Source organism: Syngnathus floridae, chromosome 21, assembly GCF_059516105.1.
Source record: "Syngnathus floridae isolate MCC-2025c chromosome 21, RoL_Sflo_1.0, whole genome shotgun sequence".
NCBI lineage: Eukaryota > Metazoa > Chordata > Actinopteri > Syngnathiformes > Syngnathidae > Syngnathus > Syngnathus floridae.
Genome location: NC_142433.1, coordinates 7,375,892 through 7,398,466, shown reverse-complemented (window position 1 = coordinate 7,398,466; position 22,575 = coordinate 7,375,892). Strand labels below are relative to the sequence as shown.

The 22,575-nt window shown below is 53.0% G+C and overlaps 5 protein-coding genes across 14 annotated transcripts; 1 reads left to right on the top strand and 4 right to left on the bottom strand.

Moving 5' to 3' along the window:
- Positions 1–10: 10 nt before the first annotated feature.
- On the bottom strand, positions 11–9,072 carry LOC148380389 (uncharacterized). 6 transcript variants are annotated; one of them, XM_088365148.1, is made up of 20 exons: positions 8,904–9,072; positions 8,203–8,355; positions 7,934–8,101; positions 7,662–7,739; positions 7,438–7,508; positions 7,227–7,368; positions 7,034–7,140; positions 6,758–6,949; positions 6,634–6,688; positions 6,164–6,277; positions 5,987–6,090; positions 4,438–5,823; positions 4,318–4,366; positions 4,180–4,251; positions 3,902–4,077; positions 3,710–3,828; positions 2,201–3,624; positions 1,949–2,005; positions 1,129–1,869; positions 11–788 (listed from the first exon to the last, which is right to left on the bottom strand). In XM_088365148.1, the coding sequence occupies exons 2-20, from the start codon at positions 8,341–8,343 to the stop codon at positions 495–497; spliced, it is 5,490 nt and encodes a 1,829-aa protein (XP_088221274.1). In that variant the 5' UTR covers positions 8,344–8,355; positions 8,904–9,072; the 3' UTR covers positions 11–494. The 6 variants fall into 6 exon arrangements, with proteins under 6 accessions (XP_088221274.1, XP_088221271.1, XP_088221273.1 ...); XM_088365145.1 differs by having other exon boundaries at positions 4,180–4,366; XM_088365147.1 differs by having other exon boundaries at positions 4,180–4,366; positions 7,961–8,101.
- Positions 9,073–9,889: 817 nt separating this feature from the next.
- On the bottom strand, positions 9,890–13,294 carry ube2g2 (ubiquitin-conjugating enzyme E2G 2 (UBC7 homolog, yeast)). 3 transcript variants are annotated; one of them, XM_088365243.1, is made up of 6 exons: positions 13,166–13,294; positions 12,305–12,340; positions 11,565–11,610; positions 11,277–11,395; positions 10,919–11,059; positions 9,890–10,547 (listed from the first exon to the last, which is right to left on the bottom strand). In XM_088365243.1, the coding sequence occupies exons 1-6, from the start codon at positions 13,206–13,208 to the stop codon at positions 10,435–10,437; spliced, it is 498 nt and encodes a 165-aa protein (XP_088221369.1). In that variant the 5' UTR covers positions 13,209–13,294; the 3' UTR covers positions 9,890–10,434. The 3 variants fall into 3 exon arrangements, with proteins under 3 accessions (XP_088221369.1, XP_088221368.1, XP_088221370.1); XM_088365242.1 differs by having other exon boundaries at positions 12,261–12,340; positions 13,027–13,223; XM_088365244.1 differs by lacking the exons at positions 12,305–12,340; positions 13,166–13,294 and adding an exon at positions 12,223–12,300.
- A 996-nt stretch (positions 13,295–14,290) lies between these two features.
- Positions 14,291–16,644, top strand: LOC148380387 (uncharacterized). The gene is made up of 6 exons (XM_088365248.1): positions 14,291–14,460; positions 15,077–15,222; positions 15,537–15,601; positions 15,674–15,841; positions 16,392–16,496; positions 16,579–16,644. Exons 1-6 carry the CDS (start codon positions 14,344–14,346, stop codon positions 16,614–16,616), a joined length of 639 nt encoding a protein of 212 aa, XP_088221374.1. The 5' UTR covers positions 14,291–14,343; the 3' UTR covers positions 16,617–16,644.
- On the bottom strand, positions 16,391–19,776 carry LOC148380386 (uncharacterized). 3 transcript variants are annotated; one of them, XM_088365247.1, is made up of 5 exons: positions 19,572–19,776; positions 17,876–18,042; positions 17,708–17,806; positions 17,329–17,496; positions 16,391–17,159 (listed from the first exon to the last, which is right to left on the bottom strand). In XM_088365247.1, coding segments are annotated over exons 1-5 (612 nt in total). In that variant the 5' UTR covers positions 19,573–19,776; the 3' UTR covers positions 16,391–16,982. The 3 variants fall into 3 exon arrangements, with proteins under 3 accessions (XP_088221373.1, XP_088221371.1, XP_088221372.1); XM_088365245.1 differs by having other exon boundaries at positions 17,708–18,042; XM_088365246.1 differs by having other exon boundaries at positions 17,329–17,455; positions 17,724–18,042.
- A 662-nt stretch (positions 19,777–20,438) lies between these two features.
- LOC148380385 (uncharacterized) lies at positions 20,439–22,502 on the bottom strand. The gene is made up of 2 exons (XM_088365252.1): positions 22,334–22,502; positions 20,439–21,815 (listed from the first exon to the last, which is right to left on the bottom strand). The coding sequence occupies exons 1-2, from the start codon at positions 22,386–22,388 to the stop codon at positions 20,887–20,889; spliced, it is 984 nt and encodes a 327-aa protein (XP_088221378.1). The 5' UTR covers positions 22,389–22,502; the 3' UTR covers positions 20,439–20,886.
- Between the last annotated feature and the right edge of the window lie 73 nt (positions 22,503–22,575).

Here is a 22,575-nt window from a genome sequence, read left to right as displayed (position 1 = left end):
AAAAAGCATATTTATGTTTCTTAAAGTTTTTTTTTATTTAAGTTGCATTATTTGGTCTTGCCGCAGCAACAGTGCAGTTCAGTGCATGCTGAGAAAAAAAAGTTGACCTCTGCTGCAAATCTTGTTCGGAAAATGTCTCGGAGTTACACTTGATGATCAAAATATCTCTCAAGATGAAACAAGAGACTTGTGCCCGTGTGAAGGCGCAGCTCGCTAGCCTCCCTTTGCAAACTGCAAGCGCAACAAGTGGCAAAGGGAATTGGAGTGGCCATTTTAGGAACTGCAGGTGGCTGCTGTGTGATGAGGGAAGGAAGCCCGCTGACGGCAATCCATACACAGGCTTTCTTTGCAATGACTTGACCGACGCCAGGTCGGGTGGGCAAACCAGGTCGCTCGTCTTAGCTCCTCCTCCCTTGGGCTGCGGTCCAACAGCAGCGTCTCTTCCTAAGGCGCAAAGGATGGACGGTGCCCGTCCAGCGCCACCTGTGGGCGGCTCACCTGAGGGACTGAGCCGTCCTGCATTTGCTTTCCGTTTTCGGGTGTCCGGCCGACGCACTCGCTTGCGCTTTGCGTCCCTCCCTGAGTGCGTCTCTTTCCATCTTGAGATTGCGGTTGTGCTGCTTGAGCTTGCCTTTCTTGCCCTGCGACCGCTCCAGTTTGATTTCCAGCTGGGCCACGTGGCTGTGCAGCAGAAGCAGTCGAGCTCCGCCCCCCTCCGAGCGCCAGGCCTCCGCCCCCTGCCAAGGCTGGGCTTGGACACGGGCCCGCTCCTCGTCTCCGCCGTCCACCTTTGGCGAGAGAGCAGCGGCAGAAAGAAATTAAAAGATTTCAAACCCTAAATCGGAGTATTAAGTGGCTTGAAACGGATGTCTTCTTTTCGGTTGTTTTGGGGAGTTTGGTTTGCGTGCCGTTTTGGGGTTGGTCGGCGCACCTCGTATTGACCTTGTGTTCACTGACAGAGTTGGGAGACTTTTTCAAAGGGCGATTTTGAAAAATGCCACCACTGCTTTGCTTTTCTTATGGGAGAGATCAATTCACACGGTGAAATCGGGTTTAGGCACAAGCACGTAACACTTGTTTTGGCCTCGAGAAGGCGCTCTCATAAGTGTGACGAGCCCATCATCTTACCTGAGCCTGCGTTGGCCTGTGCTTGCTCCTAAGCTCCTGATGCAGCTCCTGTTGCAGCTCCTGCCGGAGCTCCTGCCGTAGCTCCTGTTGCAGCTTCTGTTGCAGCTCTAGCCGCAGTTCCTGCCTTAGCTTCTGTTGCATCTCAAAGTCAAAGTCAAAGTCAGCTTGCTTCAGCTCAGGCCGTAGCTCCTGCCGCAGCTCCTGTTGCAGCTCCTTCCGCAGCTCCTGGCGCAACTTCTGTTGCAGCTCCAGGCGCAGCTCCTGTTGCAGCTCCAGGCGCAGCTCCTGTTGCAGCTCTTTCTGCAGCTCCGGCCGCAGCTCCTGTTTCAGCTCCTGTTGCAGCTCCTGGCGCAGCTTCTGCCGCAGTTCCAGCCGCAGCTTCTGTTGCAGCTCCTGCTGCAGCTCCTGCTGCAGTTCCTGTTGCACTTGCTGTTGCACTTCCTGCTGCAGCTCCGGTCGCAGTTCCTGCCGCAACTCCTGCTGCAGCTCCTCCTTGAGCTGGTCCTGCTTCTGCCGGGAGCTCCTTCTGCTCCCAATGTGCTCCTGTTCTGAGCACTCCTTCTCCTCCCTCCACATCTCCTGTGTTTTCATACCCTCCTCACTATCTTCCTCACTCTTCCTCTGCACCTCCTCCGGGCTCCATCGTTCTCCTGCTTGGCTCCTCCTCTCCCGCTCCTCGTCTTCCCTGTCCTCAGTCCTCCCCGCAGCGTTCCTCAGATTCTCACCCTCTTGGTGACTCTCCTGGCACATAAAAGAGAGGCGTCAATTGACAAATAGGAATGTGGACGGAATCACCGTGGAAACCGCCCGCACATCCTACCTGTAGGGACGTCCTCCTCGTCTCCTCCCGAACTTCCTTCTCCTCGCTGTCGCTCACCTGTGGATAAAAGGGAAGGCAGCGCAGCGTTAGCACCACTGCGCTGCCCGGAAAATGCAGTGCAGCACTTTTTATTTGTTGCAATATGGATTAATATAATATATATTATTTTAAATGATTGTTTGCCTTTATTTCGATTTTTTTTTGACCCGAGATTGGTTGATGAAACAAATTCGTTGATCTGGATGCGCTTGCCTGTTCCTGCAGGGTAGTGACGTCGAGCATCTCCGCCCGCCCGCCCGCCCGCTCTCGTCCCGCACCTCTTTGGCGCTGAGCCACTCGCCTCAGTGCGCTCCCTTCCTCGTTGTCCCGCGTCTCCTCTGGGCTATCGTCCTCCCGTCGCCATTGGTCTTTGCCAATGTCCTCCTCTTGTGTCCTCCTCTGTTCCTCTGGCGCTTGGGACTCGTGGTGTTGGATTTGCGGTTCCTTTTGGATTTGTTCACAGCGATCTTGTGGGAACCTCCTGTGGTCATGGCCACTCCTTTGCAGCTCCTTCTGCCGCTCCTCATCCCGCGCCTCCTGCATGCTTGTGGTCACCTCGTGCACCTCCTCCCCCTGCTTTCGAAGCATGCTTTTCAGCTGGCGCAGCTCCTCTGCGCGCTCCTGGAGCACAGCGACCATCCTTTGCTCGGCGGCGTCCCGAGCCTCCTCCTCTTGGTGTCTCTTCTGCTGGGATTTGGCCAGCAGGATCTCCAACTCCGCCACCCTGAGCTCCTTTTCCTTCAACTTTCCTTCAGCTTCGCGAAGCTCCCTGGTTTGCTCCTCCTTCTCTTGGACCTGCTCCTTCTTGAGTACCAGCACATCCTGCTTCTCTTTTTCCAGCAGGACGATGTGAGAGCACAGTGCCGCCTCCCTGCCCCGGGTGTCCTCCTCCAGCCGCTGCTTTTCTTCTTCTGCGGTCAGAGCTTTCTGCTCCTTGGATGCCACCTCTCGCCTGAGCTGCTCCTCAAATTCCTTCATTTCCTTCAGCAGCACCAGCACGTCCTGCTTCTCCTTATCCAGCAGGGAAATGCGAGAGTGAAACGCCGCCTCCCTGCCCTGAGCGTCCTCCTCCAGACGGCGCTTTTCTTCTTCTGCGGCCAAAGCTTTCTGCTCCTTCGATGCCACCTCCTTCCTGAGCTGCTGCTCCGTCTCCTTCATTTCCTTCAGCAGGTCTTCCACACACTTCTTTTGGCTCTCCAATTGCCCGTCCTTGGTAGCCAACTTGTCCTTGAGTTGCTCCACCTGCTGCTTCCACTCCTTCAGTTCCTTCAGTAGTCCTGCCACACGTCTTCTCAGCCTCTCTACCTCCTTGCCCGTGTCGTCCTCCTCCACTTGCTTCCTTTGTCCTTCCTCCACCGTAACGTTCTTTGGCTCAGACGCCGGGATTACCTCCTGCAGGCCTTCCACGCGCCTCCACAGGTTCTCCGTCTCTTTGTCCTCTGTCACCTCATGGAGTTGCTCTTCATGCACCTCCTGGTCCTTTCTTTCATTCAGTGATACGCTCACTGTTTCCGCCTCCCCGGTGTCGCTTCGCAACTTCTGTATGAGCTGATCCCGCTCGCGTTTCCAGGCCTCTTCTCGCTCCTTCTGGAAGGAGATGACGCCGTGCAGCTCCACGCGCAGACACTGGAGCTCGTCTGGCGGAGAACAAAAACAGATTGTGAGCGAGGGAGGAACGGTGAGGAGGAGTAGACGAGATGAGGAAAAATAGCAAAGATGGACCGGTCAGCGCCTCCTGCATGGTGCGCACGCGTGTGGCAAGGTGGCTTCGCTCCTCGTTGGCACGCCACATCTGCGTCTGCTGCTCCTCCACCCGCTCCCGCAGGGACGCCGAGCTGCTCCTGATGTGGTGATCAGCAAAGGTCCTTCTTAAGGTCCTCAGGCGCTCCCGGTTGGGCGTGCGGCTGGCTGTACCTGAGCTCCTGCTGGTCCAGCTCCCGCTGTGCGCGCAGAGCGTCCAGCGCCTCCTGCAACCTGCTGCTCTCCCTACGCTGCTCCTCAGTGCGTGCACGTCCCGTACCGGCCAGCTCCTCGCTCGCCAGGCGCAGATCCTCCCGCGCCTCCTTCAGCTCACGCAGCATGGACACATGCTGGGAGGGTTAGAGAGCGCATGGCACATGAGACTCGTTTTGAGAGCTCCGACAGTGGCCACACTTGAAAATGTGCGCTTCGAAAATCATCAGCGGACGTACCTCTAGGAGGGCATCTCTGATGGGCGCTGCTTTTTCTTCTGCCCTGGCCAGCTCTTCTGGTTGTGGCGCCCCCTGTCGGACAAGGTGCGTCAGCGTGGGCGAACCCAAGCCACGACTCAAGCGCCGACTGGAGGTCACCTTCACGTCCGCGATGGCGGTCTCCCTTGGCAGCAGTACAGCGTTCAAACTACGACGCCAAAGCACCGCCAGTCACATGAGCGCTCAACAGCCAACCCCGACGAGCCCGCCTCCTCATACCTCTCCTGCACCTCCTCCTCTCTGCTCTGCTCCTGTTTCTCCTGAAGCTCTTGCTCCCTTTGAAGAACCTCCATTTCTCTTTTGTGCAGCTCTTGCTCTGTCTTTTGAAACTCTTTCGCTCTCTTCTGCAGTTGCCCCTCCTTCCTTAGCGCCTCCTCTTCTCTCCTCTGTAGCTCTTGTCGTGCTTTGTGCACCTCCTCTTTTCCCCTCTGCAGATGCCACTCCCTCTTTTGCACTTCTTCCTCGCTCTTCTGCTGCTCCTGCTCCCTCTTCAGCAGCTCATCCTCTCGGTTGTGCAGCACTTCCTCTCTGGTCTGCAGCTCCTGCTGTGCCCTGTGCACCTCCTCCTCTTTAATTTGCTCCTGTTTCTCCTGAAGCTCCTGCTCCCGTTGTAGGACATCCCTTTCTCTTTTGTGCAGAACTTGCTCTGTCTTTTGCAGCTCTTGCGCTCGCTTCTGCAGATGCCCCTCCCTCTTTTGCACTTCCTCCTCGCTTTTTTGCTGCTCCTGCTCCCTCCTCAGCAGCTCATCCTCTCGGTTGTGCAGCACTTCCTCTCTTGTCTGTAGAGCCTGCTGTCCTCTCTGCACCTCCTCTCTGGTCTGCTCCTCTTTTTCCTGAAGCTCCTGCTCCCTTTGTAGGACCTCCCCTTCTCTTTTGTGCAGCACTTGTTCTGTCTTTTGCAACTCTTGGGCTCTCTTCTGCAGATGCTCCTCTCTCTTTTGCACCTCCTCCTTGCTCTTCTGCTGCTCCTGCTCCCTTCTCAGCAGCTCCTCCTGTCGGTTGTGCAGAACTTCGTCTCTCGTTTGTAGGGCCTGCTGTGCTCTCTGCACCTCCTCCTCTCTGGTCTGCTCCTCTTTTTCCTGAAGCTGCTGCTCCCTTTGTAGGACCTCCCCTTCTCTTTTGTGCAGCACTTGTTCTGTCTTTTGCAACTCTTCGGCTCTCTTCTGCAGATGCCCCTCCTTCCTTAGCGCCTCCTCTTCTCTCCTCTGGAGCTCTTGTTGTGCTTTGTGCACCTCCTCTTTTCCCCTATGCAGATGCCCCTCCCTCTTTTGCACTTCCTCCTCGCTCTTCTGCTGCTCCTGCTCCCTCCTCAGCAGCTCCTCCTCTCGGTTGTGCAGCACTTCCTCTCTGTTCTGTTGCTCCTGCTCCCTCCTCAGCAGCTCCTCCTCTCGATTGTGCAGCCCCTTCTCTTGTTGTCGGAGCTTCTCCTCCTTGCTGTGCACCTCCTCCTCTCTCTTGCATACATCCTCCTTTTCTTGACACAAGTCTGCGACTCTGTTGCGTAGCTCCGCCTCCTTGCTGAGCACCTCCTCTTCCTCGCTCCGCAGCGCCTTCTTTGTCTCCTTCCTGGTGCAAAGCTCCGCCTCTGGCCCAAATGTTGACTGACTGCAAAACGTGCCAGAGAACGTCATGAGAATGAGCATCATAAAAGGCCCAAACTGTGAAGAGGAAAGTCAACAGCAAATAGGTTTCACTTGTTTTCGGGCCTTACAAAAGAGCTAGCCCTGAGAGCAAGACAAACGTGAGGAGACGCCCGTCGGCCGCTGACCTGTCGGGTTGCTGTCGCTTGAGCTGGTCGTCCTGCAGTTGCTCCACTCGTATTTGCAGCTGGGCCTTCTCCTCGGCCAACCGCCGCACACTAAGCTCCGCCTTCTGACAAAGACAACAGCGCCCCCGACTCATTCCGGACCCTGCCCTGGCACTGATGCTACCGTGTGAGACAGACCTGCAGTTCCTGTTGTCTCCACTGCAAGGCGCTCTCAGTCTGCCAGAGGACTCGCAACAGGGAGTCCCAATGCAGGACCGACTGCGACGGGGCGCTCACGTTCAACAAGCTACACTGGCCCGGCGACAAGAACATGGTACACAGGTGCTCACTGACCATTCATCAAATGACTAAACGTAGCTGCTCATCTAGTGGCCGTTTGCCAAGAAAGACCCCATGGCCAATTTCACCAAGGACAAGACCACGGAGGTCATCGCATCACCGTTCGCGCGCAAGAGAGCAACAAGAGCTCACAGACAACAACAACGTGACGTTTGGGAAGGTGCACTTGCTGGCAAACCCCACGTCGTCTTGCCGTCCGTTCTATACAAATCCACCACGTCGTTCACTTGTTCTCAAAACTCAACGAGGCCACGAGGCCGAACGGCGCTTGCCAAACAGCCACCAGACAGCCGGGAAGCGTTAGTTACCAGCTTGCCGACAGCCCGCGCCACATCTTCCGGCGCGCCCTCGCCGTCCCGCATCCTGAAAGACACGAGACACCGCACCGTCAAGCCTCACGCCGACGTCCGCGGGATAAGAGTGAAAGCCAACCTGTCCTCCGACGCCGTCTCCCGCAGCTCGCCCAGCGTCAGTGTCCCGAGACCGGACGAGGCAGACGGGGGCGGGGAGACCGGCGCAGCCGACAGCTGGTACATTTTGATGAGCCGCAAGGAGGTGGAGTCGCAGCTGGACTGAAGGGACAAGGACAGATGGGACAGCTCCGTCCTCATCTCCAGCAGATCCCTTAAAACGCACATGCACGATTACATTGACGGCACACACCAAAACAACATTGTGGGGCACATTTCTAAGCCAGCATCCACAAACCTGTCAGCGGAAGTTCGGAGGGCGCGACAGTGTTGCCTGAGTGACATGGCGCACTTCCACACGCACCAGAGCTGATCCTGATGTTCAACCAGCTTGCTTGACACGCTCTGCATGCACGCACCCACACATGGTTCCATCACAACAGAGGAAACGCCGGGTGTTGGCGCGCACCCAAAGGAGTCGACTGGCACACCTGTGGCTCCGTCTGCCAATGGGACGCCCGACGCTGCTCCTCCTCCAGCTCGCAGATGCGCTCCATCAGCACCTGGTTCGCCCGCTCCAATCGGCTCAGCTGCTGCCGCAGGACGGAGGCTGTCTGAGCCAGGCCAGCTGCCCTGAAAACGCAACAAGCTAGAAGGCAGACGCATACACACTTGCACCAGAGCAACCATGGCAGCACGCACCTTTGCTGTTCCTCCTCCAAGCTGATGAGGGCGTTCTCCAGCGACTCGGAGCTGTCCCTCCTGATACTTATCTACAAAACACGCAAACAAGTGACAGACAGCAGTTGTTGTACTGAAAGGCTACTCCAAGATATTGTAGTAGTACTTTGATCATTTACGTATATCTTGCTTAATCCAGGTCAAGACACTTGGACAAAAAACCTGAACTTAGCGCAGCCCCCCACCTGCGTGCTCATCAGCTGGCTGTGGCCGGGCTTCAGTTGCAACTCCAAACTCTGACATCGCTCTCTGTACTCCATCACCTGCACGAGAGCAGCGTTAGCAGCGTTAGCAGCGTTAGCAGCGTTAGCAGCGTTAGCAGCGTTAGCAGCGTTAGCAGCGTTAGCAGCGCTAGCAGCGCTAGCAGCGCAAGCAGCGCAAGCAGCGCAAGCAGCGCAAGCAGCGCAAGCAGCGCTAGTGGTATTCACGCACACACACCCCCACCACAAATACGTACGCACACAGGTTTGCGTGTGCGCTCCACCTTGTTCTGCAATCGGTGCACGAGCAGCGCCTGTCGTGCCTCCCTCTCCCGGGCCTCCCTGTCACGCCTCCTCCTCTCTCGCCGCTCCTCCTCATCCTCGGGACGGCTGCCGGATAGCCGGGGAGACACTGACCGCTCCAGCTGGAAAGAGAATGACAACAACGGAGAGTTGAGGAAGAGACAGCCAGAGAGAGAGAGAGAGAGAGGAGGAAGGAAGTATAGGCAGCGGCGGGCACGCTCACCCTCTGGTCAAGTGCCCTGGCCCTGGACGCCAGCTCCTCCCTCTCTGCCCGACTCTCGGCCAGATCTTCCTGCAGCAGGCGCACTTCCTGCAGGAGCTCCGCCCTCTCCCGCCGCCAGCCGATGGGCGGCTGCAGGTCCATGGCGGCCGTCAACTTAACGGCACAGACGGGTGCGCTCTTATTTGTTAGGCCGTCTGTGGCATTTTGTATTCTTCAGTGACATTAGGCAAAGTCGACTAATAAACAGCTTTGACACCTTTTTTAATTCAACAATTCTTCACTTGTCAAACTGCTGTTTATCAAGTGAGATGAACTCACTCTCAACATCTCTCACATACAATTTGTTGCATCAGTCATTATCTATATTTGCCTTTATATTGTTGTTTTTACCCTGCCGTCTATGACGAGGTCGGCTTTGCATAAAACATTCTGTTGTACAAAGATGGCGAAACACTGGTCATAACTGCACTTTAGCAGTCTTTCATACTGCAGTAGTGTGTCCAAATACGTGTACTATGCACTCTTTCCTTTACATTGCCCATTCAAGATTAAATTATCAGTCTCGAAACAAATATAGTGAAATAAAAATGTTGCAAGGGAGTTGCAGAAGTTTGGAGCAGCGGGCTAGTAGCTCAGCATCAGCAGCTTGCTAACCCGAAGTCGTGCAGCGAGTAAAGTTTTTGCTAAAAAAAAGAAATTACCCGTCGAAGTCAAGCGCCGCTGCACTCGGCTCACAACAAGTTGTCAGCGTGTCGCTCAAAGTTGTTCTTGTCTTGTTTTTCGCAGCTTCCTTTTGTGTTGTTAGCTTACTTACAGGAAGCACGGGCATAATGCTGCATTCGAGGAAAGTCGGATTTTCCCAGTTCCGACCTCAGAACGTTCGAGGCTAATGTTAACACCAAAGACAGCTGACTCCGACCGATTGTTATTTTTCTTCTTATTCTCGTTTATTACACATTTTGACCTCAAAGAAACCTTACTCACAATTTCCACAATTTATATGAAGACATCTTGTATCTTCAAAGCAATTCATTATTTCACTTCATGCACGAAAATAATAGCATAGCTTTACGCAGTCAGTGGAAATCACGCTGTGTTGTATAAGGTTATTTTGAATCAGTAAACTAATGTAATAATAAATAAAGCTAAATATATTTTTATAGTGTTGCAAGATTTGCCATTCTTGGTCTGAGTCTCCACGCGGTCACCAATGACGGCTGTTTGAGTGCACTTTTCTTAGCTGGAAGAGGGAAAAGTCCCATTTTCACCGAATGCAGCATTTGTTCGTGAAATGAGGCGGTAACGTGACTTCTCAAACCTGGTGAGGGCACGGGGTTTTGACGCATGGGACGGTTAAAACACAGCCGGCATCGCAATTGTTAATACGAGCTACCGCTGCCGATTATAATTATTGTATTCAATTTGTGTCAATTGTTGAACACGACAAAAAAAGACTGCGTCAGCTTTAACCTCGCCTTCATGAAGATGTCACGGCCAAAATGGTGACTATCAGTCATTGCGTGCAGGCAGTGCAGCACGAGAAACACTTAAGTTGTCTATAACTGCTTAGTTCATGTAGAACTATTAGAGATTTTGTTTCACAGGGATTAAAATCATTTAAAAGTAAAAGTATTTCAAGCGTGGACAAACAAGAAGCTAACCGAATGAAAAGACATGGGAAAAGGACAACTTTTGCATTGTTTATTGTACAACATTTCTCTGTCACTTTCATCTTGATGAGCGTTGCCTATGAAGTCAAATTGCACAACAGATTGTTTCAGTAAGAAAGGGTGGTTCGCACACACAGCCTTGAAAACTTTCTTGGATATCCAACTTCAGCTAAAAGTCTGAGCGGAAAGAACAGGACAGCCTACTAGTGGTCTAAAGAGTCTTACAAGTGAGGACAAAGAGGACCCTCGTACGAGACCTGAAGCTGGATGTCAAAAGCATGCAAGAAACGCACCAAGTGCCTCCCGACGCCAGCGTCTCGCCGGTTGGCATCCCTCCGGCGTTCCGTGATGTCACGTGATGGTCTTACACGACCAATCAGCAGTCAGGGGTGCAGGGCTCATGAGGTGACATCACTTCCTATAGGCGGGGCTCGAGGGTCCGCTCCTGTACGCGGAGCGGGTGCCTATTGTCACATTGCGAAATTGTGTGACCAACCCTAAGCGATCCAAGCCGCAGCATACACACAACACACACAAACGGCACTGGGCGATGATGTCATCACTAAAGGCCGAGGGACTTGCGTACGATCTTCTGAGCCAGTTTGTAAAAGTGGTCCCGATCTTCCCGCCACATTTTCGAGGCGTCCACATTGGCGCCGCTTTCGTCATTGGGCTCTGAGCGAGAGAGAGGGAGAAGGGGCGGGGGGTGAAAAGTTTCGTTGGTGAAATGCCCCTAAAATTATCTCGGGGACAGGATTGACGTCAGAATGAAAAAGTACCCATAGTCCCGTTTGGGAAATATGACCGATACATGATACGGATCGGAACTGTCGGCAAAAGTCGTGAATCAAAGAGTAACAAGTGTTTCTAGAAACAACATTGGAGTCTTTATCATACTAGTACTGACTAAAAGTCTTCAGTGTTTTGTGTGTGTGGCTGCTTCAGCACAGCAGACCCAAACCAAGGCGGACTGACAGAAAAAACCCAAAAAGCATTGGAGCGGAAACCATTACTTGTTCCCGGCTGAAGTTAGGCGGAGCGGCTACCTGCTAGCATGCTAACTACGGAGAGGAGGATCTTCTCCACGCTCTGCACGGGACTCCACCTCTCAGCACTGCTCTCGTAGCCCATGGGGTCGTCGCCGGGAGCATGCAGGATGGAGATGCAGACCCGCCCATCGGGGTAGACTGGAAGGGGAGGGGGGCATGAGGGGCAGCAAACACAGCCATTCAGTAAATGGTCACACGTCCGCGCGGCAAAAACCAATGGGGCCTGGTGCCCGAATGGACTTTTTGACCTTCTTCCCTTCTGGCGTACTGTCAAGACTTGCCAGAGATGACTATTGCGCCGCTTCGGCTTCAAAGGGAAAAATGAGAGAAAAATGAGAGAAGTGCCGACACGTACTGTTGGGGTGAAACATGTCGCAGGTGAACCTCATCTTTGGGGGGCTGAGCGGGTAATCAGAGGGGAAGGTAAGCACGGCCGGGAAGACGCCGCCTTCGAAGCAGGTGTCCTGCGGACCCCTGAGAGGCACAAAAAGCAACAGCGACTCACATGACGGACTCAACACTCGATGGCAAAAAAGGAAATGTTCTCGCCGCAGTCCATTTTTGTGCGCTCGGCCTTAGCGATGCTAACGTTAGTGTGCGCGGGACACATTAGCATTAAGCGCCTCCTTCTCCATCAACTCACATGATGAGCGCCTCCCACTCAAAAAAGTTCTCCTCGTTGGCGGGACCTGTGAGAGAGAGCAAGACATCCAAGCGCAAACGTTCCGTCAGCAAGTCCACACTTGAGCCCGGCCGAGAAGACGCTCCCGCTCATCCCCGAGAGCCAGGGTCCTACTGAATGGCGGCAAAGCACTTTGTTGGCGGGCACCCCAGAGCCGCGCCTTGGAGGCGTCGGCTGAGGCATCGGAGCAACCTTTGGTTGATGCGTTGAGTGTTTTGTGGCGGTTACGCAACGAACCGGATTCGAAGCGAAACACCTTTTCGTTTCCATCAGGACACCTGATTTCAACTTCAGAGTGAAATGGATTCGGTAAGCAATTCGATTGTTTATAGCCCTCAGAAAAGTGGCAAAGGTGCCAATCGCAACTTTGTAAAAGTAAACATTTGCAAACTCGAGCTCATGACTCCGCTATGGCTATTGGACAATTGGAATCTAAACAAGGCTGTCCCACCGCACAAAAAAATGTCACTTGGGTGAGTGAGTTTGTCTGCGAATAGACTAGAAAAGCAGACATGATTGCCGTTTCCGAGCAACGTCTCAAATCACTTTGGTGCCACCAAACTACTTCCTGTGATGCTTTGCCGCCATCTTGTGAAAACTCCACTGAGGGCAGTCGAACGGTTTTTAGCAGGAGCGTCCATCCCTCGCGGAATTTGCCTAGCGCAGAAGCTTCTCCACAGGCTGCAAGATCAATGACCGACCTGCCACGATTCCCTCCGGCGGGTTGAGGGTCAGCTCTGGAAACACATACACACCCACGCAAACATGAGCTGTGCACCTCGCTTGAAAAACAACCCATGTCATGTTCCTTGCAGAACCCCCACCCAAAATTGGTGTAACTGATATGATAAAATTCACGTTCGCGCCTGATTAAACTCTCATCCCAACGTCAACGTTTGCTCAAAACGAAATAAAGTGAGTGGTTACGTGGCAATTGCGTCCGTCACATGCCTGCACATACTACGCGTGGCCTCATTTCTTCAGGACAGTTTGAGAGAAGAGCAGTGTAGCTCCGGGGCGAGTCACTTTAATGTCCAATACACAGAAAGGAGTCGGCTAACCACCTCAAGTGGAATTGCTTTGTTCAGATTTGCTAAATGCACAGGTCCATTTCGTCATCATGATGACGTGATAAATTAGAATTGATACATTTTAGGTGTTGAACCTTAAAGCATGCATCGTATTGTATGAACTTTTTGTTCTGGTGTAGCAGCTATATGCTTGCGCATTCAAATAAAGATTGAAGGGGGGAAAAAAGAGCACCGTAAGTGGGACCGGAAGCTACGTTAGCATTTAGCTTGAGACAACCACTACGACAACAAAACAACAACGCTAATGTGTCGCTAGCGCGTTTTTGCTCGAGCGAAGCAAACGCTCGTGACTAGAGGCGTGTGGAACCCAAACAGAGCAAAAAAGCTCGCGCCTGTAATCTCCCAACTTGGTTTTCCGCCTGCGCGGCACCTTCTGGAAGCGACGGACGTCGAAGAAGAAAGCGACCAAGCGTGCTGGTGGCGTTGTTGTTGTCGAACAGCTGCAGAAGCTGTCAGTGCAGTTATGCTCACGTTTGTATTCGGCCATGAGTCTCTTGAGCGCGGTGCCCGCCATCCCGCCGTCGTCGACGAGACACCGAAACCGGACGACCGTGACGTCACACGCTAGGCCTCACAACACGCATGCGTATGTCCAGGCCGACTGAGCTGCCTCGTTTTTGTAATGAAGAAAAAAATCTTTATTGAACATTGAAAATGACAGACGCTCCTTGAGCGTCCACAGATGACGTCAAAATACAGTATAAAACATATAAAACGGGAACGCTTGTAAGAAGGCATAAAAGAAAAATGAAAGAAAATAAATACACAAAGTGCATATAAAGTAAATTATGCATTTGCATTCATGCACAACAGGGCCACAAATGTCGATCTGTGACGGCAAATCTGCACAGCTGAGTACGAGACGCTCGCTGGCAGTTTTTATCTCCAAAGGAGCAAGTCGAGGACAACCTCTGACCCCCGGGCCGGCTGCTCGATCTGCCGCTCTCCGGCCACCTTGGACACGAGGCCAGCGGCCTCACACTTTGTTTGCCGTCTGGCTCGCTCGATGTTCTTTGTTTGCTCGATCCATGCGGGCTTGGGGTCGCATGACGTGTTGACTCGAGCGCGCCGTCGTTCGTAGTCAGGTCTCGACAAGATTTGGATTCTTTCGTGTTTCTTCTTTGTTGCCTGTCTTATCCAGTTGAAGAGCGTGGCTCATTTGCACTTTAGGGATCCCTCGTTTGGTCAGCAAACAATAAACTCGCACAAGTTCAACTCTTCAACTTGGGCCACCAAATATCATTAACCGTCACAAAATTTACTCAAAGGGAAGTCAAGTGGCAAAGCCTCTCAAGAATCGTACGAAACGTCAGGGCCATTTTGCCACTTGCTCAGGCATAATGGCCGCTTGCCCCTGAGATGGCTCCAAAAGGGGAGACTTGGTTGAACGTTCCATTTGGTCTTGTGGGACAAAAGAAAATGTCTGATGTGACTAAAGTCCACCTTCTAAATGTTGGGATGGTGTTGACGCGAGTCAAAGTTGTTCACTGTCGTTTGGTCGATGGTGGAGTGAATGATTGATTTTGTCACGTACCTTCGGGTCAACAAGGCACAGGGGGCCGCAATTGGGTAAGTTCCAGAAGGCAGAGCTATAAAGGTGGTGCCTGCAGCCAGCACCGTTGTCGTGTTTGCCCTTGCCTTCATTCATCATGAAAGTCACGTGCCTGTTCCTGTTTGCCCTGGCCTGCTCGGCCGCTGTTGCCTCGCCTCCGGCCGAAGAGTGCGCGCCTTTGCTCGCCCCGCTGCCGCTCGACAACCGCCAACAGGTGAGCTTCGACGCACGCTAACCCGACCCTAACCTTTAACAAACTACACTACACTTGAGGCATTTCTAGATCCTCCATCTTTTGGGCGCATTACTTTTGGTAGCACTTCCACGATTCCTTAAAGTATTTTTTATCCCGATAGTTATTTTGCAAATCCTTTTGTTTCCGAATGCCTGCGAGCGTTTCACTACACTTTTCTTCGTGATGCAATTTGACAACAATTGGAATAAGTTTGTTAGCTTGAGGGATGCCGGCGATTGAGTGCCCAAAATACAGGGTCAGGCAAAATGATCTGACGCATTTGTAGGTTTAATAAACAAAAACAAAACAAAAATGAAATGAAACGAAACAAAACGGCATTATATGTACTTTACGAAAATAAAACTAAAACTTTGTTTCTTTGATTTATTTGCATTTTATTAAACCTACAAATCTGTGAGATCATTTTGCCGGACCCTGTACAAGCAAGAGGCTGGCGGCCTTTGAGCCAACTGGGCAAAAGGAAAAAGCTAAGGAACAGCGCGACCAAGAACACACGCGCTAGCTTGCGTACGCTAGTTTGCGCATGCTAGCTTGCACTGGTGCGCGTGACGTGTGGGCGCTTGGCTGCACACAGCTGTCGGGCCAGTGGACGTTCATCGCGGGCTACACCGACAACAAAGCCTATGACGCCATCCTGAAGATCACCGACGGCAGCCGCCTCAACATCAGCGCCGCCGCCCACAACGACAAGGACCTGTTCATCTACGAGGAGATGGGGATGTGAGTGCTCGGGCGTGCGCCCACGTATTATTATGCCTAATTATGGTCACATTGGAGCAGACTTGCGACTTGCTTGCTTGATGACAGTTTGCAACGCTTTGCACGGCTTTTTACTGCTGTTTTGGGGTAGTGCTGTCATCTACAATATCAACAACACGTGTTGAAGCTTTCTCACTATTTTGCCACACTTGAGCGACACCTCTTTTCCGGCCCTCGTTTCATACAGGTCATGCGTCAATTTTCATGACCGCTCCTGCACTGTTTTGCCTTCCGACGGGCTTTTCCCACACTTTTGTAAGCGTTCTGTTTTGCAGGAACGGCACCTGCTACGGCTCCAAGATGAACATCTCCATCGACGGCAACATGGCATCCGGCAAAAGTCAGCCATCTTTGTAGTTTAACGTCTCAGGTGGCGCGTCGGATGCTGACGCTGAGGTTTTGTCGTCCTCAGTGCAAAACATCTCGTCCACCTACCAACTGCTGCCGACGTGCGATGGGTGCCAAGTTATGAACATCAACAGCACAGCGAGCAACCTCAAGGACTTCCTGGGGGCTTTTGGCATCCACCTGGACGACATCGTCAACGACCAGATTAGCGTCCGCGCTCTCTATCTGTTTGGTGTGTAGAAAACGGAAAGCCCAGCTCAACCGATTGTTTTTTTTTCCCTTCCTATTTCAGCGACATTCCTAGCCAAACCCCGATAGGCGAAAAAGAAGCCAAATCTCACACTCAAGTACATCGTCCCCCAAAACTACTGAAGGAAATGTGACGGGGGTAAAGGTAGCGCTTTAACGCCGCCTTCGCTTTCTGCTCAGGCCGAAGCAATACAGCTGCCGGAATCTTCTTTTTTCCCACCGACGTCAGCCATTCTTGAACACACAAAAGGTCCAGCGATGTGAATTTCCGTAAGCCAAAAACGACTTCTTTAAAGCCAATAACTGCTCCCGCCGTGACGTCTCGGATAGTTAAGCACCACACAAGCATTTTTCATTGCCAGGAAAGCCCAAGGCGAGTCGAGTAGTGAGTCGTGCGGTTATTGCGACAGGGTGCGCACCCTCCCTCAGGGTATTGCGCGAGCCAGTTGCATAGCATATGTGGTGGCAAGCCTCTCCGCCATCTCGCGGTACCACGTCGTAATTCCAAAGCAGTGCCATTTTGTCTGCCGCAGCTCAAGGGAACAAAGTGACGGACTCGGAGCTGGAGAACTTCAAAAAGCAGGCCGAGTGCTTGGGCTTCTCCAGGGAAGCCATGTTTCTGATCGACCCCAAAAAAGGTTTGCAGACGCACTGGCGCCTCTCTCGCAGTCCCGCCAAGGGTGTCGCTCCTGCAAGTCACATGTTTGCTGTCTCCCACAGACTTCTGCGAAGACCACAAAGTCATCATGATCAACTGAAGCGCTCATTAAAGAAATCAAAGAGCAACATGTGTCCTTTAGTTTGTGTCGCGTCAGCTGCCCGAGTCTCGCGCAAGGCATGCGCTTCTTGCCGCTTGCTGTCATGCTGCAGCCAAGTGACTCCCTTGTCAAGTGCCCGTGTCCACTTCTGGCATGACATCCACTGGCAACCGCTCTCTTGTCTACGCACGCCTTGTCTATGTGATTGGTCTCCGCCCCATGCTGGACTCATCCCGGCTCAGCTCGGGGGAAAGTAGATGTCAGAAAGGCCGTCGTAATCTGTGGCCAAGCGACGCACCGGCAACCAGTCCGTCGCGCAATCTCGTCCACTGCAACTCCAAGGCGAACTACCCCACGCGCTGGCCTTCATCTTCTAGAAGGGCAGGCAGCCGCCCTGCGCAGATGCCGTACGAGGCGCTTGGAGAAGCCACAGAAGACGTCCAAGCGGCGTGACATCTCGGCCGAGTAGCGCAGAGCCTCGAAGGCTGTCAGCACCGCTGGAAGCGAGGGCCGCAGCGGTGGCAGTGGCAACGCCACCTCCATCTGAAAGGTACAAAGCCAGATTTAGAACATGATTGGCCGCCGCCTGACACATTGCGGCAACGAGAGATGCTCGATCGATAGCGGAAACTTTCAGGATGAATGGCCGTCGTGACACGCGATGTGACACGGACTGGTGAGCGGTCCAAGGGTGGTTTTTGGTCGGACTCACCTGGATCAGCGCCGTCCTGACAAGGTTGGCCAGGCGTAGCAGGTGAACGGCGGCGACCCCCGCGGCCTCGGAGGGCAAGCTGACGTTCTCAGCAGCCGCCTTCAGCCATTCCGCGTGCGCGCGGAAGGCCAGCGCGTTGGCGTACAGCCTCAACAGCGATTCGTTGGCCTGCCACCACAAACACGCGTGCGACAAGTGAGACCGGTCGCCCAGACATGTTTCAGTGTTTGACGCCGTGCGCCTCGCCAAAACATCACGGCAAGAAATGCAAAGCAAAATGAAACAAATGAGCGAGCAGGTACATCCGCGTTGCCAGTTGTGACACTCACCCGTAAGCTAGGCGTGCACAAACAAAGACTAGCGTGTGGGGATTGTTTACCTTCCACGTGCGCAAGTGGGCAGCGGTCGTTGTTATGACGGGAAGACTTTGGAGTCGAGTGTCCAGAAAGCCGTCCAACTCCGCCGCCTCCTCGTCGTACTGAAAGACAAATGCAAAAGTTGCCACCGGGACTGCTGCACCAGCAGCGGGAGGTCGAAGAACACGCACGGGTTGCAGCCGTCGCGCCGTCTTTCTGATGACGTCCATTTGATTGACAGCCGACTTGAGCACGTTGCAGAGAATGGCATTGTGGTGGGCGGGGCCGCAACGCGCCGGTCCGAGCAGCTCGACCAATAGCAGCAGGCGCAGCATACAGGAGGCGGAGTCACGAAACACTGCCCAGGAAAAAGGGCCGTCGTGATCGTGATTGATAAGAGGACGACGTGACGAGACAACAACTACTACGACGAAGCAAGCACAACGACAACCTTGATAATGACAACATCAACGACATGTCCAAAGGTCACTTCCATGCATGGAAATGAAAGGCAAAGAAAGAAGCTTCAAAGATTCTGAATCTCAATAAAGTTCTTGTAGGTGTATAGTGAATGAAAACGCACGAGAATTGAATAACTTGCACAAGCAGCGGCAAAAAGTGGCTGACAAGCTGTGTGACCACCGCGCCAGCTCGCGCGCACGCGCACGGCGCCCGCCTGCATGTGTTTGCTGAGTCAGACGCGTTGCCGGCACACCAACGTCGGACTTTCCACATTTCTCCGGCTGGAATTTCGACCGAGACAAACTTCCGACTAGCCTCCGGGGAGACGCAAGAGGCGCCCGGGGGTAGGCAGGAAGTGGCCCCGGGTCGGGGCGGACCCGCACCGTCACCATCATCTTCAAGCAGTCACCTCTACAAACTCCGCGGTCTTCTTGACTTGAAGAAGGAAGACATGACGTCATTCGCGCTTCCATCAAGCTTTAGAGTCACATCTTGGCTACTTTGAGTTCCTCTGTAGCTTGTTAAACTTAAACTTTAGCTGCTTTGAGTTGACACTGTGTGACCTCCTCATGAATTTGAGTGCGCTCACTCAGTGCATTAATGCAGATGATGACATCACTGTCTGCGCACACACGCACACGCCCACACTTACTCACGCACGGACACCGGCACGCACGCGCACAGACACACACAAATCCACATATCCACATATGCAAACGCACTCAGGCTCTCTCCCTGACACGCATGCAGACGCTCGCAGTCTCACATATACTGTGTAAAAATCCCGCACACACACACACACATACACTTGCTCGCTTTCCCTCGCACACACACGCGAAGACGTCGTACGCGCGCACGCAGACATTGTCCCGCGCGTCTGACAGGCAGGCGGCGCGGCGCCAGGAAGAAAAGGTAACGGGCCAAAAGTTTGAATCATTTGCGACGGCCTGACACGACACACCCGCATCTTTATTGGTACATTTATGTTGCTTCATTTGTTGTTGTTGTGGCGCGCCACTTTTTCAAAGTATTTTTTTGGGAGCGTCACGGACACGCCGTCGGCCAGTCGAAGGTGTCTGCCACTAAGAGGTTGACGAGCATCGCCCAATAGAGTTCCGCCACCTGGGTCACATGACCCTCACTAGGCCATTTGAAAACGCCCACCCAACGTTTCAGAATACTTGGAAACGAAAAGCGACGGCGGCCCTAACAAAACAAGGATGAAAACTTGGTGCCGGGTCGAGCCCAAAAGCCGAATACGAACGGGGAAAACGAACGCGCAAACCGCGGACGGTGCCATTTTGTCACCTGTAAGACATGACGTCATGTACTTCGGTATTTGCAAGATTGACCCTATATGAAAGGTAAGCGCAGTACAGATAGCTTTTGTGGAATTGTGCTGTATTTAGCTTCTTTTGTCCTCACTTGATCTTCTTACGACTCCACTTGGGTTCCTTTCCGTGATACTTGTGCTCCTCAACTCCACGTTAGCCTTCTTCTAGTTCCACTATGGCTTCTTTTGTTCACTAGTCGAGAGCTCTGTGCGCCCTGGAAGTAGGAATAAGGTCATGCAAAATCATCTTCGTCTCTCTCACACACGTTCATGCTGTAGACAGACACATGCACTCAGGGAGCCCTTAGAAATGAGAGCAAAAGAGCAAACTTACGTCCCATGTTGTTGTGGGTCCGTATGTAATAAACAATCCAACGTGCAGATGTGTGTGCGCGCATGTGTGTGTGTACAGCATGCGTGTACAGTACGTGTGTGTTTGTAGGCATATGTGAAAGTTCCCCTTTATAGTGTGTGAGTATGACACATCACCTGAGTCATCAGCCAGCCACCAAGCCATTCAAGCATCAACGCCCACGCTGACCCCCACCACCACCACACATACACACACACACGCACGCACACACGTCCGTCTGACTAAAAAAAATGTCTTTGTAAGTAAGCAAAGTGAAGCAGAAAACATGCCCCGCCCCCTGAAATGATGTCATGGTCACGCGCTCACAGCGGCTGAGCAACAGTGCGATTGGCGGTCGATCGTTTGTCATCGAATGAAACGGTGGAGAGGAAAGGCCGCTTCTTCAGCTTGCTCGGAAAAATTTCGGGACGTCCGACGGGAAGTCAGTGACGCGACAAACGTCAGCCCACCTCATTTCTGTTACACTTTTTCACTCAATGGATAGACGGACAATCTGTGTCCCGGTTTTCTGGACAACCGTGGGCTTTCCCATCTCTGCGCAAAGGAGCCTGGGGAAACGATGACCCGGTCAGAGTCAGCCCCAAAATGCAGTTTTGCACTTTAATAGAGTAAAAGATGCAAGTATGCAACATGAAAATATATTTTTTTCCTCCAACACAGCTGAACTACCACTCTAACACGCACGCTCGGAACACTTGATTCAGCGATTCTTTCGGATACCACTAGAGAGAGCGCACACAAGATGAGCGAGCGCTGCTTGTCGCAGCCCTTGCATCACTGACTCCTTGCAGTGATAACCAGGGGTGCGGTGGCCATCGGGAACACTCCCGTCCCGTGCGGCTGCTCTATTCCAGGTCGAACCCTTTCCATAAAAAAAGGTCTGTATCGTGTTTTTGAGTCCTCGTTGGAGACCACGACATAAAAATGCCTGCATGGGAATTTCTCCCAAATCCTTTCGTAAGGACTTGACTCCAAAAGGATCTTTGATGGCAGTTTTGTGGGTTCCAGTTTCATCGAGGCAGAGTCCATAAAGGTCAGATTGCATTTCGCGAGTCATTCGCGTTGTGATTGGTTGTGCGGGCGGTACCCAGACCCTCCCCCCTGCCGCCGCCGTGCGCCTTCTGGTGATTGAGCAGAGCGGACCTGCGACTGTAGGCAGCGGCACAGACGGAGCAGGAGAAGGGTTTCTCTCCCGTGTGCATCCTGGCGTGCCTGGCCAGGCTTCCCTTTTGGGAGAAGCGAGCGCCGCACAGCAAGCAGTCAAAAGGTTTCTCGCCAGTGTGGATGCGCGAGTGGACGATTAAATCGGAGCGCTGACACAAGCTGAGGTTGCAGACGGCGCAGGTGAAGGTCTTGTGGCCGCTGTGAGTGGTGGCGTGTCGCAGCAAAATTGCCTTCTGGGAGAACTTGAGGCCACACAGGGAGCAGGCGAAGGGTTTCTCTCCAGTGTGCACGCGAGCATGGATGAGCAAGTTGTAGCGTTTCTTGAAGGCTTTGCTGCAAAAGGAGCAACTGAAAGCTTCGCCGCTGTGGAGGGACATATGGGTGCTCAAGTTTTTGCGCTTTCCAAAACCTTTGCCGCACTGCCGGCATTCAAAGCGCTCATCGTTTTCACCGCTGTCTCGGCTGCCGTCGCTCTCCTCCGTGTCGGGGGGAGACTCTTCTTCCTCGACCTCTTCATCGTGGAGCGCCGCTAAAAGCGAGTCGGCCTCTGGGCTGATGTCCTTCGCTGGCGAGGCCAGGGCGCGACTGAACTCCCCCCATGCCATCTCCCGACGGCCTTCGTCTTCCACCTTAACGGGCGAGCGGGCAACGTCACCTTCCGTCTGACTGATGTGCCACTCTTCTTCTTCCTCCTTGATGGGCGGACACTCCTCATCTTCCCTGCCTTCCTCTTTGACGCAGGAGCCAGCCGGCCGCTCGTCTTGACCCACCACCACTTTGAGCACATCCCGTGGCAAACCTGAAGCACAAACAAAGGCTCTGAAATGGACCTCAAGACAGGCTGATTGCATTAGCTCGGTTCATGAATGTGTGCAAAAGCAGCGTCAGAATCATAGCATATTACGTAATCAAACGTTCATGACGCAAAGGCGATCCGAGTCGACATTTTCTTGCTCCAATCTGCTTTCTGCGCAATGTCAAAGGTTGTCTCCACACGATCACGGCTTTTCGAATGACAGCGCCGCCCCCTGCCGGTCACAGCAACACATTGGACTGTTTAACCACATGATATGCTGACAGAAAACATGTGCGCACTCGGAGCATGATGTGTTTGTTTGTTTGTTTGTTTGTTTGTTTAGCAGCTGCTTTTGTGCAGTTCGCCAAGGAAAGGGTTGAAAGGCCACTGTAGAAACATTTTAGCAGTCGAGCCGGCCCAGTCCGCGTGGAGGCTTCTGCTAGCTTTAGCTTTGCAGCCCGACAGCCTGTCTATCCTGGATTCGCATTTCAAACATCGATTAACGGACGAACTTCACTGACCTTCACTTTTGACATTCACTTGACTACACAAAGGCTTTTCCACGCGTTGCTCCATCTCTTTGGCGGGTTGGTGGTGGTGTTTTGACCCGCCCGTTAGTCTGTCGTTTACGCTTTTTCCATTGATGCGACGACCGGAAGAAAGTTTCAAAATAAAACGTTCGCCGCGGTGACGTCTTGAGGCGTGTCCGGACGACCCTATTCTGAAATAGCGAGCGGAAATGTTTCTCGTTTGGTGGTGTGGA

Bases quoted from the DNA above. Each gene is read 5' to 3' on its own strand.
- LOC148380389 (XM_088365145.1), bottom strand. From the start codon at position 8,343: ATGGACCTGCAGCCGCCCATCGGCTGGCGGCGGGAGAGGGCGGAGCTC. The intron at 8,102-8,202 runs GTGAGCGTGCCC...TTCTCTTTCCAG, and splicing joins CCAGGGCACTTGACCAGAGG to CTGGAGCGGTCAGTGTCTCC. The intron at 7,369-7,437 runs GTGCGTGCTGCC...TTGCGTTTTCAG, and splicing joins TTGGAGGAGGAACAGCAAAG to GGCAGCTGGCCTGGCTCAGA.
- LOC148380385 (XM_088365252.1), bottom strand. From the start codon at position 22,388: ATGGAGCAACGCGTGGAAAAGCCTTTGTGTAGTCAAGTGAATGTCAAA. The intron at 21,816-22,333 runs GTCAGTGAAGTT...TTTGTGCTTCAG, and splicing joins AGTGAATGTCAAAAGTGAAG to GTTTGCCACGGGATGTGCTC.
- ube2g2 (XM_088365242.1), bottom strand. From the start codon at position 13,208: ATGGCGGGCACCGCGCTCAAGAGACTCATGGCCGAATACAAACGTGAG. The intron at 11,611-12,260 runs GCAAATTCCGCG...TCTCTCTCACAG, and splicing joins TGGAGAAGCTTCTGCGCTAG to GTCCCGCCAACGAGGAGAAC. The intron at 10,548-10,918 runs GTAGCCGCTCCG...TCTCTCGCTCAG, and splicing joins CGTAGTTAGCATGCTAGCAG to AGCCCAATGACGAAAGCGGC.
- LOC148380387 (XM_088365248.1), top strand. From the start codon at position 14,344: ATGAAAGTCACGTGCCTGTTCCTGTTTGCCCTGGCCTGCTCGGCCGCT. The intron at 14,461-15,076 runs GTGAGCTTCGAC...GGCTGCACACAG, and splicing joins CGCTCGACAACCGCCAACAG to CTGTCGGGCCAGTGGACGTT. The intron at 15,602-15,673 runs GTCAGCCATCTT...TGTCGTCCTCAG, and splicing joins CAACATGGCATCCGGCAAAA to TGCAAAACATCTCGTCCACC.
- LOC148380386 (XM_088365245.1), bottom strand. The intron at 17,497-17,707 runs GTAAACAATCCC...TTGTGGTGGCAG, and splicing joins CCCACTTGCGCACGTGGAAG to GCCAACGAATCGCTGTTGAG. The intron at 17,160-17,328 runs GTGAGTCCGACC...TGTACCTTTCAG, and splicing joins TCAGGACGGCGCTGATCCAG to ATGGAGGTGGCGTTGCCACT.